Source organism: Zalophus californianus, chromosome 5, assembly GCF_009762305.2.
Source record: "Zalophus californianus isolate mZalCal1 chromosome 5, mZalCal1.pri.v2, whole genome shotgun sequence".
Lineage (NCBI taxonomy): Eukaryota > Metazoa > Chordata > Mammalia > Carnivora > Otariidae > Zalophus > Zalophus californianus.
This window is the reverse complement of record NC_045599.1, coordinates 97,328,768-97,345,959: the sequence shown is the minus strand read 5'-3', so window position 1 is coordinate 97,345,959 and position 17,192 is coordinate 97,328,768. Positions and strand designations below refer to the sequence as shown.

Here is a 17,192-nt window from a genome sequence, read left to right as displayed (position 1 = left end):
AAAGAAGGCTGTGGGACTTCAACGTGTAGCAAAGTTGGGAAGTAAAACCTCAGAATAAAAATACATGTCTGTTACAAATTAAAGTCACATGACATTAATACAAACAGTTGCTTAACCCTTTCTAAAATAAAAGCTGAGAAATGATGCCATGTATGTGGAGTACCATAGAGTAGTTATGTTACATCGTAAGTTTGGAGATATGATTGATAGGGAATGACCCTAATATAATCAATAAATACAAAGTAAACCAGGGGTTTGGTGTTATTTATAAGGTTTTCCTCACTAATAGTACAAAAGTGCATTTCTTCACTGCATTTTCCCCATTGTCTATAACTTGGTTAAAGATGAAAAAATAAATCAGCTTTATATGTCAGTATATAGAATGTACCACATGATTTCATCTAATTTGCATCGAAAGTTTAAAATTTCTTGTAGGAAACTGTAAGAGTAAAGAACACAGATAGATAGAGCGTTCACTGTGCCAAAATGTTGCCAGGCTGGTTTTTGATTGAGACTGTTTCACACTGTAGAATGTGCAGATGCTTGGAATCTGCAGATGAGAGGTGTATCCTGGATCTGGATCTGCCACTTGCCTAGGAGTGACCTTGGAAATGGTCAACGTCTAAACTGCTGGGCTATTATGATATTTAAATGAGATGTAAAGCCTATACACGGTCTGCCCATGCCAAACACATGGTAACATATAAATGGTCAATAAATGCCTATTTTTCTGCTTCCCATTTGTGCACACATTCACTCTCCATGGGCAAAACCTACTTGTGGTTTTAAGTTGGAGACACTGTTTGATAATCATTTAAAAACATAAGGACTGACTCTTCATCCCTAGGATGCTGAATTAAATAATACATTACATAGTTTATTTTTTTTTAAAAGTTTGGTGTATATTATCACATGGAAGATACACAGTGATCCTGAGAGGAATTTAAGAGATTAATACCAAGATTTTACAGATGAGAAAACTGGGCTCAAGGAGTAGGAGACTTGCCACAGTGAGACTTACCAGTGGGAAGCTGGGACCAGTACCCAGGTCTCCCGGCCACCACTCACATTTATTGGAGGATTAAGGTTCTTTGACATGAAGACAGACTGCTCAAGGATCAGATCCATGTTTTGCTACAATCTAGATGTATGACCTTGGGTAAGTCACTTAAATTCTCTGTTCCTCTGTTCCTCAGTTTCCTTACAAAATGATTACAATAATATTATCTTCTTCATAAAGTTGTTGTAAAACTCAAGAATGTAAAATAGAAGTTGCCAAACAAAAGATGCCCAGAGCAAAGTAAGCGCTTGGTATACATTCGCTATCACTATAAATCCCATGTTTTTTCAGCTACATGTGCTACCTAGACAACAGTAAATGCTGTAACATTTTTGAAACAAAATCTGAGCATTCTGGCCTAGGGTTAAAATTAATCTCAGATGTTTACTTTTTTGCTCTCAAATTTACCCCAATATCCTCAACACTCTTGCTCGTATATTCCTGTATGCCATGGAAATCTGGTAGATTTTTTTGGATGGGGAAAAACACCTGTCTGCTCTTTGTAAGAATAAATTTCCACTTTGTAAGGCATTTCACAATTTGTAATCAGTCTCTCTGTTGCTGTCACCTTAGGAACTAACTTCACCCTTGCGGAACTGGGAATCTGTGAGCCCTCCCCGCACCGAAGTGGCTACTGTTCTGACATGGGGATCCTTCATCAGGGCTACTCTCTGAGCACAGGGTCTGACGCCGACTCCGACACAGAGGGAGGGATGTCTCCAGAACACGCCATCAGACTGTGGGGGAGAGGGATAAAATCCAGACGCAGTTCCGGCCTGTCCAGTCGTGAGAACTCAGCCCTTACTTTGACCGATTCTGACAACGAAAATAAGTCAGATGATGAGAACGGTAGGCCTGCTTCTTAAATACCTTTTCATGTTCTGGGTATGGCACAGTGTGGCGTTTGGGATGCCTGTTTTTTTAATAAAGAGGAGTATAAAACCATTCATTTTCTTTTAAATCGACCTTGTTTACCCACTCCGAGCTCGGGAAGAATAAACCAGGAAACCTCAAGCACACAAGAAATGAGGATAGAATTTTAAAATCACATTTTGACGATAACACGGTATGCAGGTATAGTCAGTTGGTCTTATTAGCAAGTAAATTACATTGCAAAAGAGACAACTTGATAAACTATGACCTATACCTAGAAGATGTCCTCTCACCACAAGTTTCTAGGTCTTCGTATTGATTTCCCCTTCCCAGTAAATAGCAACCTGGTTTTTTTTTTTTTTTCCATGAAGATCTCTTAAGAATCCTACCTTATCTTAGACTTTCATTTCCAGGCGGCAATGCCTCATATCCGTATTGAAGATCAAACCAGGAACAGATGCTCTGGAGTTTAATAATGACAAATAGGAAGAGACTTGTCTTCAAAAAAAGTATTCTCTTCTCTCTTTACTTTTCTCCTTGGTACCCTATGTAGGTTAATGGCTTCCCACATCTTCTATCACAAATCACTATTGCTTATCCATCAGCTTTGTAGATGGGTTTTAATGAAACTTTGAAAATTAAATGCTTCCGATCATTAAGCAGTAAATATAGGGAAGCCTAAGCAAGCCATTAAAGAGATAAGGTGCTTATTTGTGGATTTCTTCGCGACTCAGAACTGTGTTTAGTCAAGAACATCTTTTAAAAGATAAATTGCATTAGGTACAGCTGATTTATGAAGAAAACATCAAATGCTCTGTGGTTTGTTATGAATATATTGTGTGTTTGCTGAAAGAATTGCCATTAAAATGTTTACAAACAGATCAGTTAAGAATGTTTATATAAAATATTATAAACTTCTACTAGAGCAGCTTTAAGTATTTTCTTGCATTTAAAAAAAGAAAAAGAAATTTGCAGGCGGACAGCTTGTTGTGAATGCGAAAGCGTAGCTAAATATCATTTAATCTCAAAACTGTGTTGAAAATACATCATTTCCTGGGTAAGTCGCATATATTCAAAAAGATGTCACTTTGTGGAATTTAAATTTGTGTTTAATTCTGAAATAATTTATTCTACTGTGGGGACAAGGAGATGTGTCTTACTTATGCCTCCGTTCATGTAGCTAATCAAGGTGTACTCTCAAGGAAAAATCTGTACTTGACTCCTTTTGAATTTTAACAAAATTCTGACACTTGGCACATTCAACACTCTAAGGCACTTATTTGATAGGAAATTACTTTTAGAAGTTTTCATAAAGGCATACATTGAATCCATTTACTGATGTACTTTTTCAACTCCGAGTGTGTCAGATACTATTTAAGTGGAGGCAGTATGATTGCCTAATAAATAAAATCACTTGCAATCCAAGAATTTATGGCACATTTTAAACAAGGTATTTTGGCAAATCTTCCATGGTGGCATTCTCAGTGGTCTCATGGGAACCATCTATACAAAATTTATGCAAATTGATAGACTCCCCACCCTCTCTTTTTAGACCTATATACATCTTAAAAACTTAACTGATAAGGAGTTTTCCAGTGAAGTAAAGGGAGCAAAAAAAAAAAAAAAAAAGCTTGCCTTGAATTCACCTAGAACTGTTTGGATAGGTGAATTTCGTAATGAATGATGTATTTGGTAGACCAAAAGTAGTCTCTCTTTTTTCCAATATTATTTGAAACATCACACTTGAACAATTTTCACCTCTGAGGAGTCTATGTAAATCCCTATATATGGATAGGAACTAACCCCTTAAATCTAGTGTCTCAATTTTTTCCTGTAACGCTAGTTATAAGGCAGTCAGAATCACATCAAGAAATCTGTACTCGGAAGTACTGAGCGATTCTTTTGTGCCTGCATCTGGCAGAGCACGAAGGAGGTAAGGAAGCCAGAGTTCAAGCTTCGGTGCTGGCTGGTTATTTTTAAATGTACAGATAAAAATGTGTTTCCTTTTCTCTTTTTTAAATGTTTCAGTATTCCACATAATCAGAAGATGTACATAATGCATGTTCGCTTCTCATTTGGGGCCAAGAATAAAAATAAGGAATCTGACACTCTTTAAGCAAATAAAAAGTGAGGCACAAGCCACTCTGCAGGCTGAGGTGTTAATTTCGGTAAACTTCTTGCTCTTTCTCTTTGATAAATTCGGTTTGGCTCACAAAGAAATCAATGCATTTTCACATCACTGACTTTATGAAGTTTGGGAATGTATTATCATATAGATTGACAGTTGCCCCACTGGTTCCACACCACAGCGTGGACACTTACAAAGCCATCATTAATTTCTCACACTTGTACCCCGCAATGGCTTCCTCCATAATAAACACTCTGTCCTTCAGAACCCAATCAATAACCTTTTACGTATGTCTCTCTTGGAGAGGAAGTTAAAGAATCTATACTTTGAGAAAGAAACTCTCTGATTCAATTTTAGATTTTAAAGATATGTGCTCACAAAATGCATCTTTTCTTTGTATCCCAGATATTTTCATTTCATGTTTATGGTGGGATCTTGGGATACCTCGATTTTCACAGTGCTTATTCAAAAATTGCCCTTAAAACATTCCAGTTGTGGTTTTGCTAAGCAAAGTTAGACTGTGAAGACAGACCTCAAAAACCAGATTCTCTTTCTATGATGTGAAACATGTATCCAGCCATCAGACACATGTAATAAAAACTCTGCCTGCCAGAAGTTCTTCTTGCATGTGCCTGTGACACAGATAACCTACTAGGAGCTTGAAAGTCCCATCACACTGAACACATGATAAATGTGTCCTTTTTTTTTTTTTTCTTCACAGCTCGGCATCTTACAGTCACTGTATGTATGGCCGCCAAATTAACATTGTGCTGGCTGTGCTCGCTTTAAATAAATAACAACTCTCAGGTTCAAGTGGTTTTAACAGGTCATTTAAATCTATCTTTAAGTTAAGGATGGCTTAGTTAGAAATGGCAGTGAGAGTTGAAAACAGCTAGGCCAAGTTTTTGCTTCTGTGTAATTTGACTGCATCTATAGAAAGAACTTCCTCAGTGACTTTAAATTAGAATCATCCCTTTTTTGGGGTAATAAATGTCCCACTTAAAATATGTCCTCTCTGAGGCCCTTTGTATCACCTGAGTTATGAAGAAAATGGGGCAGTCACTAATACACAAGAATAACTAATTGCCTCTTTAAAAATGCAGAATAGCACACACTGTAAAAAATCTGGTCTATGTACTCTTGACTCCCTTAGGCGGTTTCTTCACCTTGGGGACTTAAAATATCCTTGAGTATTTTTTTTTCAACATAATTCTAGTTTTAGTTATTTTATTAGGAATCCAGAAAGAAAAAAAAAAGGAAAACACAAAGAAAAGTAGCTTGTCTATGGAATAGAGAGCCAGAAATTATAGAAAACTAAATCTGGCCTTGGTTAAAGAAGAAAATTTGCCTTCCCTTACCCTCTCTGCTTTCACCCAAAGTAAATAAGGACAACGTTCATTTTCATCTCTTGTCAGTTGGGAAATTTATAATTCTCATAATATATTTTGAGTTTGAAAATATAAATGTTGGGTTAATTTCATTGCATTTCACAAAATGCATTTATAAAACAAGCTGGCTCTTGGCACATAATGAATTTGTGTAAAGTGCATTTGTGGAACATAGATTCTGTTAGATTGTGAGTCCTCTTGGCTGAGGTCTGCAAGTGTTCCTGCCTCTTGAGGACGGCTTGAACCCATCCAGGTACTCACTGCATGTTAACTGAGGCATGAGGAATGACCTCCGAGGGGAGGAAGGATTTTCCTTAATACCAGGGACAATATCTATAGGTTATTGCCACCAACCACACTGCATTCCTTTATTTGTCATGTGAGGTAAGTTTCTCAAGTCTTCTTCCTTTCTCTTCAAAAAGCAACCCCTCAATAAATTCATTAGAGTGCTCTGTATATAAGCACATCCAAGACCTGCTAGTGGGTTTCTATTTCTGACCCACTCTATTACACTTACAGACTTTTAAGTTTATTTTGTTTTATAATCCACTCTACTCCTTTCTTCTTCCCCATCATCTCACATGTAAAATTTACAGAGAATGCCTGGAACAGATATAAAGACTTACTATAAGCACCAGATAATTATAGCCAAAGGCTCATAATTTTGCTCTTAAAGTCGAGAATAAGAATATTAAACAAGCTACAGAAATCATGCAGTAATACTTGACCGTACTTTTGATGTAGATACAGGGATGATTTCTTTTCCAGCCAAACTTTATGGAAAAAACTTCCATAGAAAGAAAATATTGTTTCAATTCCTTAAAAACAAAACAAAACAAAAAACATGGAAGAAAACAAAACAAACTTTAAATCCATTTTGATGACAATTATTTCAAATGGTATTTTTAAGCTTTATTTTTTTATACTTGCAAATTTGAAAGAGCAATATTTGTAAGGAATGTGAAGTGAGTCATCATAGATTGAAAAGTTAAAGACATGAGAGAGAAAAAAATCACCCATCAGAAGGTTCTCATCTTGTCTATTCCTAAATGAAAGGATGATATGATTTTAATAACTGCTCAAGTCCCTAAAAATTCAGATATTAGAGGCTATAGGGGCACCTTATTTTATGAAAGGTTTATTAACAAGAGTCTTAAATATATGATCATCGCAATGCTAAAATACAGGTGATAATAATATAGAACCAGGCGCAAAATTTAGGAATATCACATTGTCACTTGGCTTGGTACATTAGGAAGAAGTGGAAGGATGGATGTTTTGCAAAGGGACCTGTACGAGACTTTAGAGATTTAGGTTTTTGGCAAATGAAAGCAATGCTTACATTACTTAAAGGTAGAACAGATGACTTGAAAGAGTGTCAATACTACATGTTCCAGATCATAAACTTTAGTGGCATGGTTTTTAGTTATTTATATATTTCTTTCTTTCCTTTGGTGGTTTCTTTCATGTTTGTTAATGCTCCTGGGGGCTATCAAGGAATGGCACCATTCAATAAATACAATAAATAAAATGAAGCACTAAGCCTTACTTTTGGCAAGGGCAGCCTGATTATTACACGTGTAATCTCTAGGCCTTCAGGGAGACATTGCGCTTGGTGGATAATCACTCGGTTTTAAGCTGCTGAGTTCCTGATATCTGTACTTTCACTTCAGTTAAGCAGCAAAGGCAGTAACCGGGTGAGAGGCAAACTGTTTTTGTCACTTCACCGTTGAAAGCCTCTCCACTCAGAAAACTCTTCACTTTTTTGCTTATTGTTCAGTGACTTTTCAGTTTAGTTGTTGTTCATCAAGGATCAAACTAAATTTACATTTGGGGGGAGAGACACAATCAAATACTAAAGCCATAAAGACAATGAGTTAAAGCTAAGGAAGTTGATAGTATAAATTTTCTATGGACAACTGCATCTGGATGAACCTGCACAAAATAAAATATGAAGCTAAAAAGGGGTTGTGAAGGTGTATGAGAAGTAATGAGACATTTCACTTACCTATTCTGAAACTAGGCCACAGTGAGGGGAAGGAGAAAATTTCAAGTAATAGATTTGTAAGTAGCATAGAAATTACGGACATGTACGTATGATGTATATATACTTATACCAAAGAGGAAAAATGTTACTTGTGTTTAATGTTGAGTATTATCTAGTCTAGCCGAAAGAACTACCTTGAAAATTGTCCTTCCCAGTTTCCCTAAACTCAGTTTGAGGGATGTTAAAGGCGTCCAAGGTCGAGGGAAGAGATTCACAGAATGGTCATTAACATAGAGGCTATGAACTGTAGTTCATGCGTTGTTTTATTTAGTCAGTCCAGTGTTTTAAAAATTTGACATTACGAACCAACATTTTTAAGTAGAAATTTTTATTGTTGGCTTCTTTCGAAATATACAAGATCCAGTAACACTTGTCCAGCTTTCCTTCTGGACAAATTTGGTTAGAAATAGTCACCATGGTAGTTCTAGATGGGCCCATGTCATCTGGTTCACCTGGTTCACCTGAGTTCCCTTCAGTTTACTCCACTCATTTACAGTCTGCTTAGCCTTTGTAGCACTTGAGTTACCAACCTTGACCTATGTGCACCCTTCAGGGAAACCACAGACAATAAAAATGGTAGAGAGAAAGCCAGAAACCAGCAGTGTTAGCTTAATTTCATGTGTGCTTAAAATAGGGATATTTCTTGTTCTTTGTTAAGTTTGACTCATCTGGAAGATGGGCTTAATTTTGCTAGACCAAATTTCTAAAGTAATTTTAAGGTGTTCTTATAAAATTAAATCAAATGAAAATCAATTTAATGTGGAGATTAAGAAAGTAATTGTATGTGTGTGGGAGGGGACGGTGAGTGCATGAATCGCCAACCCCATCTTCTGCTATACTAAGAAGTTACAGTCAGAATTTTTGATTCTAACACATATACTTAAAGTTATTCTAAAGTGAAAGTATCTAGGTGGACTTTTAGGAAAGAGATGGAGGGAAAACCTACTTTAAAAACTTTAGCTATTTCAGCTGATTGAGGAAAACCCCAGGGCTTTTTAGGAGGAAGCCATTTAAAGAGGAGGAAAATGACTTTGTACTAATTATGTTCAGTTTTGATCCGGCAAAGGGTTTATGGAGTCTGTTACAATGAAGTGGAAGACAATAAAGCAAAGGCTAGAAGAGGAAAATGCAGTGATATACAAAGGCCTCCAGTGCCCCAAGAGAGAAAGACTTGGAGCAATGTTGGATAATGCTGAGCTGGGAACAAGAAGTGGAAAACAGTGCTCCACTAACTCAGAAATGCTCCTCTACAAGTGGTTAAGCAGGATCCCTGAGTGTTGTTCAGGGATGGCTCTTGCTCAGATTGTAGTATACTCCCAGTTCTCTTAGCATCCCAAAGATATTTGCAAAGGAGAAAAAGTAATTGAAATACAAGCATGTTTACTAGTGGAAGGGGCTGAAATATCTCAGTTGGCATTCTTCGGGAATTCCATTCATGGAGGCTTACTCTGGCCTGAGGGGAATAGGAAAGATTGACACTACAGCAATATCTCTGCTTGTGTTAAACGTAAAAAAGAGGGGCATGGACTTACACAGAGAGTCCAGGCACAAGAGAGTTGGGAAGTATTTATTTTGTGCAAGAAATACGCCATCACACATACACTGATCCAAAAGGGTCTTTGAAATTAATTTTACAAAGACAAAAATTGGTATTTATAAAGTAATGCATATTGGTTAAATATGTATATTTTTAAAAACACGCATATAGGATTCTGACAAAACTATGTTCCTTTTTAATTAGAGTTGATGAAAAGTAGCTAAATAATCTCAGATGAGTGACAATTTCATTTGGAGGATCCCTCTTTTATTTCTGAAAAGATTTAAGGATGGGCTGCTAGATGCTCAGCATTTCACAAAACCACTGTGTGTGTCTCTTTGTGTATCTGTCTGCCTGTTTTGGTTTCATTGGAGGAGGGGGAGGTCACTTGGGAGGAGGGCTATTATTGAGAAGGATAGACATCAAGAAATACAGACTGATCAAAGTCCAGGGAGATGATCACGTAAGGCCATACACTAAAATGCCAAAATGAGTACTCTTGACATTGGGTAGTAGACAGTGTTAGGGGAAGGAGAGAAGGAAGACCTGTGCTGACCCTCTTTTGCCTTGAACTCCGATGGTCTTTGACCAAGGAGCATTCCCTTTAAAGCCTCAAGCCACTGTCCAGTTATGCTCCTGTCCACTCAAGTCAGAATGCATGTAAAAGGACCCGCTTTCTCTCTGTAAGAACTCTTCCCTCTTGGGAGCTCTCAACCAGTAGGAGTCTGTCAGAGGTATAATGTTTGCTTTGGTGGGGAGGCTGATTTTTTTGCAACCTAAAATATGTTCTTCTATGTCATTCATCTCTTCCCAACCCTGATCTCTGCCCTTAGGACTTCAGGCTCAATCACCGCATCGGTGAGCTAATTTCTCTATTATTTCATTCCACCCTCTTGTTAAGATTAGTAGGATTAGGTTTTCAAAATCTGATTTGAGCATCATGGTTCATTGGGGTGCAAAAAATATTAAAAGTTCTATTTATATTTACTTTTCTGTACATTTATCCTTTAAAATTTCTATTTTTGAGTATGTTTTATGCTGCATATATTAGTATATGTGCACATACACACACACACACACACACATGCACGCGCACGCACACACACACGATAGGTTATATAAATGCAAAAGGGTATACCTTGGATGTGCCTCCAAAAGTTTTATATTGATATAGGTGTGTGACAAAATGTTAAGTGAATATTGTTTTAGACATTTTATTTCCCAGGAGATGAAGTCAAAGCAGCCAGACTCTCCTTGGAATATTTGGAGAATCCATTATCTTGTGGCAACCTGTTAGATTGTCTTTCTTATTGTTCATAGCTATCTGTTCTGATCGTGCCTTACTATTTTTTTTTTGATGCCATTCCTCTTTTCTTCTCTCAACTCCCTGTGCCAACTTTCATTTCTTATATGGATAGATAAAAATATGTACTTTGCTGTTTATTGAAGAAATCAAGCACCCCTATGCATTTATAGAGAAAATTTCCATCGACTACTTAGTAGGGAAATAAGAAAATAAACATTACCTGTGTCAGCAGACTGGTATAATAGGGACAGCTTTGAGGAGGTGGAGTTTTAATTAGGTTGTAAATGAGGGTTAGAGTTTAAGTGAGTGGAAATCAGATGATGGATATTCCCAATGAAGAAAAACCAATGTGTATGGTGGCTGGAGGATAGGAAGGTGATGTAAAAATGATGATGATTTTTCAGGAATATTCCTTTCCATCAAATTCCAACTCTAGTCAGACTAATGGGAACATAGTGATTTTTACTGGACTCTAGTAGAAATATATCAACAGATATGTAGGGACTAGATGACCAAGAACTTTGACTTTCATCCTAAGGAAATAAGGTCTGACCAAGAAGACATGAGAGAATTACTGGAAGTCTCTTCAAGCAGAGACTGTTATGTTTTAGGAAGCATCCAATTAAAGCGCACATGTACACACACAGATGTTTGGACAGGAAGGTAAAAAAATTAGTAGTGATATCAGAGAAGAGAACAATAATCCAGGTAGGAAGCCATAAGAAATTCCTGGATTACAGAGGTTCTGGTTCCTGCTTTTTGGTGTTTCCAGAGGAGAAATTAACCCCTGACTAGCGACTAGCATATGAATGGCGACTATAGTTAAAATACAAAAATTTGAAAAGCATCTAATTTGAAGCTCACGGAGTACAGGGAATATTCCTGATGGTTGTCTATGGTGCTTACACACACAACACAGTGTTACAACAGTCAGATGCAGCATTTATACTACTGAGTCAAATGATCAAATAATAGCATCTAGGGGCACCTAGGTGCCTCAGTCGGGTAAGTGTCTGACTTAGGCTCAGGTCATAATCTCTGGGTCCTGAGATAAAGCCTCATGTTAGGCTCTACACTCAGTGGGGTGTCTGCTTGTCTCTTTCACCCTTCCTCTGCCCCTCCCCCCCCACTGGTATTTGTGCTCTCTCTCGCTCTCTCTCAAATAAATAAAATCTTTAAAAAAACTAAAAGCATCTAATATTGTTATGTACAAGGAAAACAGGTCATAATGTTATTCTTACAGGAACAGGTGATGTGTTGTTGTTGATTAACAGTTTCTTGAAGATTCTTTCTGTTTCTATGTCCATATTGCTTCTCCTGGAGTCATATATTCATATACTTTGTTATAAGTTCTCTTGTAACTTATAATAGTGAAGTGATGTCTGCCTTCTCATCCCTAAATTTATGTTTTTATCTCGGGGCACCTGGGTGGCTCAGTTGGTTAAGCGACTGCCTTTGGCTCAGGTCATGATCCCAGGGTCCTGGGATCGAGCCCCACAACGGGCTCCCTGCTCCGCCAGAAGCCTGCTTCTCTCTCTCCCACTCCCCCTGCTTGTGTTCCCTCTCACGCTGTCTCTCTCTCTCTCTCTCTGTCAATTAAATAAATAAATAAAATATTTAAAAAAAAATAAAAAAATAAATTTATGTTTTTATCTCTCAGATCTTTTAAAAGTCAGACTTGACAGGAATATATTTACCTTTCTTTCAAGCTTTCTACTTGTCTTTATTACTCTCACTTTTTCTTTTTCATTAAGTTCATTCTTTATTTTTAAATTCCCTCATTTTTAACTGTTAAAGTATATTTTATTGTTTTTGTCTAGCCTTTTAATATGGGTACTAAGTTTTAGTACTTTCAGTCTTCCTTATTTAATAAGAATAAATATATTTGCCAGGTCTGTAACAAGAAGTGGTGTCCTGTCCCATGCTTTCTGAGGAGTCCTAGCCATCTAGACTCCCAAAATAAATCCCAACATTACCAGTTTTTCACTTTAGTACTAATAATTATTGAAGGCCAAATTTTTATCATTAATATTTATGATGTCCAGAGTAAGATATATATATATATATATTTTTATATGGTTATATAGATTAACATATTAATACAATACATATGTACTATATACAAATATATATGTCTAAAATACATAACATAAATATGTAAAAAGTAAGAAAATATGTTGCATATGATATTAATAATTTTGTAGAGCTGGCATCATGATTTGCATGCCCTACATAGCCTTACTTTTTTCAGTAAATATAAACATTTTCCCATGGCATTAAATGTTTTCTGCAATAATTAAGGGATACATAGTACTCCTTTAGCATAATACCTGTTTTTCAAATTTCTTTTATAAGACATTTAACTTATTTTTATTTTAGAAGCAGTAAAGAACAGTGTGATGAATAAAATCCTTACAGCTAAATTCCTGTGCACATTCCTAATTCTCATCTTATAATAAATTCATGAAAAATTTAGACATACATGGCTATGCAAAATTGTAATTCTTTTCAACAGTTTCCTGATAGGAAAGTTTATGCTTGCACCAGCACTGTCTGAGAATCATGTGGGACACAGACTGGTGCTCAGGAGTCAATGGAAACTATCTCAATATTTTTTCTATTTCTTGATGAAAATATATTATGGTTTTCATTTTTCTGAGTACGGGTGAGGCTGAGCAACTCTCCATGTTATATTAACTGTTTGTATGTCTTATTTTATGATTTGTATTTCTTCTCCAGATGAGACTATGTTGGATTATTCTTCTCATTTTTTAGTTTGTCTTCATTTTTACAACCCACAGAGTAAGTCCTGTTGTACTTTGTTATCTATACATATGGCTTAAAATCTTTATTTACAGGTGTGAAAATCACTTGGCTACATTCTCAAAATTATGCAGCTTGGCAACTTGTTTCCTATAGGATGGAACACTACATACATACATATATATATATATATATATGTATATATATATATATATATTGCACACATACACATACATATATACATACGTAATCTTGACCTGGAGATCTCAGAAATTCATTTAATCCATCAGACTAAAGCTAGAAAACAATTTAAAATGGTTGCATTTACCAAAGAAAAATAACTAGCTCTTTGTAGGATAAAACATTTTTTTCCATATTAAATATTTCAGCTGTTGTTCAGAATGCAGGACTTTATTTCAGATTGTTAATTTATAACAAACCGAGGATAGAATTGCATTCTACATGATGAAAGGAAATTCACATCTGCTAAGACAATCTGCAAGGCACCTTGAGGAGATAGAATCTAGTAAATGATGTATTAAATATTCTTAAAACTTTCTCCATCTATATGGTGCCTTTGATTCAACGAGGATAGTAATCATAAACACAGTGGTATCCCAGCTATTGGTATTTTTACAAAATAGGTAGTTTTGCATGCAAGATAAATATCTCAGTATATAAAGAAAAATCTCTGAAAATAATCATGTGGAAGCAATTACTATTATAATAAGCATATGGCTCTGCTAATATAGAGCATTGCTTAATAATTGATGTTATAGAAATAAAAGAGTAGAAAAAGTTCTATATTCTGGGGCATCCCTTTGTACATTCAGAATGGAAAAGACCCTAGTGAAATGCAGAACAATTAAGAGAATACAGGCTGTCTTCCACTTCCGCTGATACACATCTATGGCTATGAACAAAAAGGCACATTGGGAAGGCAGGAAGTATACAAATCAACTTAATCTGTCCCTTTGTGGTATTTCATGCCCTCCACAATATAGTCCAATTTTATGTTTTTAGCCCTTGCTCCCACTTCTCCTCTAAATATATTTTCAGTTCTAGCCCAACTGGGCTACGTATTTTTTCCAGAGCATATTCTTTCCTCCTCTGTGTCTTTGTTTGTACTGTTGCCTTTGCTTTGACTACTGTCCCAAACCCACCCACCTATAACATTCCCATACATTGTCAAAGAATTATCTAAGAGGCCAAATCCTCTTGGACTTGGGCTCAAGACCATTCTGGTCTCTTTAACTATATGTGAACTCCTACACCTTTGGATTCTTTAGCATTTCATTTATCCATTTCTTTTGGAAGTTGGGGGAAATGGTGTAGCCTTTACCAAGGTAGAGAAGTAAATGATTTGAGATTCATTTGAGAGATAAAATTTACAGAACTTGCTGGTGGTTTGAATGTAGGAGATGATGGATAAGAGCTGTCAAGGATTTCTGACTTTGGCAATTGGATGGATACCTAGGTATTCAGACAGGAAATACTTGGCGAGGATAGAATTGAGGGGTTGACCACGAGTTCCATTTTGGATATTGCTAAGTAACATGAGATATTCAAGTAGAAAGGTAATGTGGATAAATGTGTAATTTTTAGGAATGGAACCTAGAGGAGAGGTCTGAACTGGAGACATCAATTTGAGAATGAACATCAGAACAGTGGTTTATAGATATCTCTGGAAGTAGATGAACTCACACAAGGAGAAAGGGAGAGAGAGAGAGAAGAGTAGAGGACCAGGAGCAAACTGAATAGCTCTTAATACTTGGATGAAAGACAAAGAACATACAAAGAGACTGAAAGCATACTGACTTGCACATAGTTCTGTATTCATTCTTGCTTATGTAATTTTCATTAAGGCTCCTAATGGATTCCAGTTTTGGTGTGGCTGCATAATCTCTCAACCCAAAGTCGTTTTGTTTCTTTTCTCTCCATGACTGCTGTTTTAATTAAAGGGGGCAAAACTGGATGAGCTTATACATTTCAGGGGAAAGAGAGAAAGAAATTCATTTAAAAAGGGATAGTGGATCAGGAACATAATTAAGTGAGATAGACTTCCCCATATGCGTGGTAAACAGGTCTCTAGGGTAGTTTAAATGTGTTGAGTAATGAGTAGCAACAACACTTAAGTATAAACTTTTACTGCATTCAAAGTATTTATTGAGCACCTACTATGTATTATGCTTAGGATATATCAGTAGCAAACTGGAAAAAAATTTCCTACCCTCTTGGAACTTTAATTTCACTTGGAGAGATAAACAATAGAAAATGACTGAATGAATGAGAGAGAAAGAAAAGAAAGGAAAGTAAGGGAAAAGGAGGAAAGGAAAAAAGGGAGGGAGGGGAGAGAGAAAGAGAGAAGGAAGGGGAAAGAAGGAAGGAAATAAAAACTATACAAAATGCTGACAAATGTTACGGGAGTCTGTGTTTGCACTTTTGCAGTATTAAACAGACTGGGGGGTGTCAGAGAAGGCTTCCTTGAAAAGCCAACATTTGAACAAGCCAAAACTTAAAGGAGTCAAGGAATTTAGCTGTGAGGGAATATTGACTATGCAGATTTCTGGGGATATGGAATCCCAGGCAGATAGAAGAGCTAGTTCTAAGACCTTAAGGCGGGAGTATTCCTGGTGCCTGCAAGCAAACCAAGGTGATTACACCAGAAAGCAAAACTGGGAAGAATAGTAGGACGTGAGGACAGAGGCAAAGGTGGAGCTAGCTCACATAGAGCATCATAGATCATTTTAAACTACGGCCTTTATTCTGAGGAAAATGAATATCCATGCAGAGTTTTGAGCATAAGAGTGACATGATCTGACTTGCCATTTAAAAATATCACTCTGGCTGTTGTGTTTAGAAGAGAGGCAGGGGTGGGGAGACCAGTTGGGAGGCTATTGCAGTGACCAAGACAAAAGATGACCGTATCTAGGACCAATGGATGTGGTGATAAATGGTCTGATTCTCAACATATTTTGAAGGTAGAGGTAGTAGTATTTACAGATATATTGGCTGAGAAATGTGTGAAAAAGAGAAGTCAAAGATGACTCCCAAGTCCTTTGCCATTTTGTAATTGGGTTATCTGGTTTGGGTTTGTTTGTTGATTGTTTGTTTGGTTGTTTTGTTGTTTTTCTATTGAGTTGTAGGAGCTCTCTCTATATTTTTTATATTATCCCTTATCAGATATATAACTTGCAGATATTTCCTTCCACTTCATAGACTGCCTTTTCACTCTGTTGATAGCTCCTTTGCTGTTCAGAAGTTTTTTTTAGCTTGATGTAGTCCCATTTGTCTAGTTTTGCTTTTGCTGCCTATACTTTTAGTATCCTCTTCAAGAGATGATTGCCAAGACTAATGTCCTGACTTTTTTCTGTATGTTTTTTTCTAGGAGTTTTACAGTTTCAGAACTTATTTTTAAATCTTTAATCCATATTAGTTGATTTTTGTGTATGGTGTAAGATAAGGGTTCAGTTTCATTCTTTTATATGTGGATATCCAGTTTACCCAACACCATTTATTGAAGAGACTGGCCTTTCCCCATTGTATATTCATGGCACCCTTATCAAAGATCAATTGACCATATTTGGGTGGACTTACTTCTGAGCCATTGTCTATATATCCATCTTTATACCAATACTGTAATGTTTTAATTACTGTAGTTTATATTTTGAAATCAGGAAGTGTGATGCCCCCAGCCTTGTTCTTTCTCAAGGTTGCTTTGGCTAGTTGGTGTCCTTTGTGGTTCCAAATGAGTTTTGGGATTTTTTTCTATTTATGTAAAAATTATCATTGGGATTTTGATAGGAATTGCATTGAATCTGTAGATTGTTTTGGGTAGTATGGACATTTTTTAAATATTAAGTCTTCCAGTCCATGAACATGGAATGTCTTGCCATTTATTTGTGTCTTCTTTAATTTCTTTCATCAGAATTTTGTAGTCTTCAGTGTATATATCTTTCACCTATTTGATTAAGTTCATTCCTAAGTATTTTATTCTTTATGATGCTATTATAAATGGAATTATTTTCTTAATTTCCCTTTCAGATAGTTTGTTGTTAGTATATAGAAACACAACTGATTTTTTTCATCT

The 17,192-nt window shown here is 36.3% G+C and overlaps 1 protein-coding gene across 2 annotated transcripts in view; it reads left to right on the top strand.

The window, feature by feature from the left end:
* The window catches only part of TENM2 (teneurin transmembrane protein 2), a 1,539,571-nt gene that overhangs the window by 687,466 nt on the left and 834,913 nt on the right, over positions 1 to 17,192 (top strand). For both annotated transcript variants that reach the window (XM_027606095.2, XM_027606096.2), the window contains one exon: positions 1,634 to 1,909. In XM_027606095.2, coding sequence (XP_027461896.1) covers positions 1,634 to 1,909 — 276 coding nt within the window. The remainder of the gene's footprint in view (positions 1 to 1,633; positions 1,910 to 17,192) is intronic.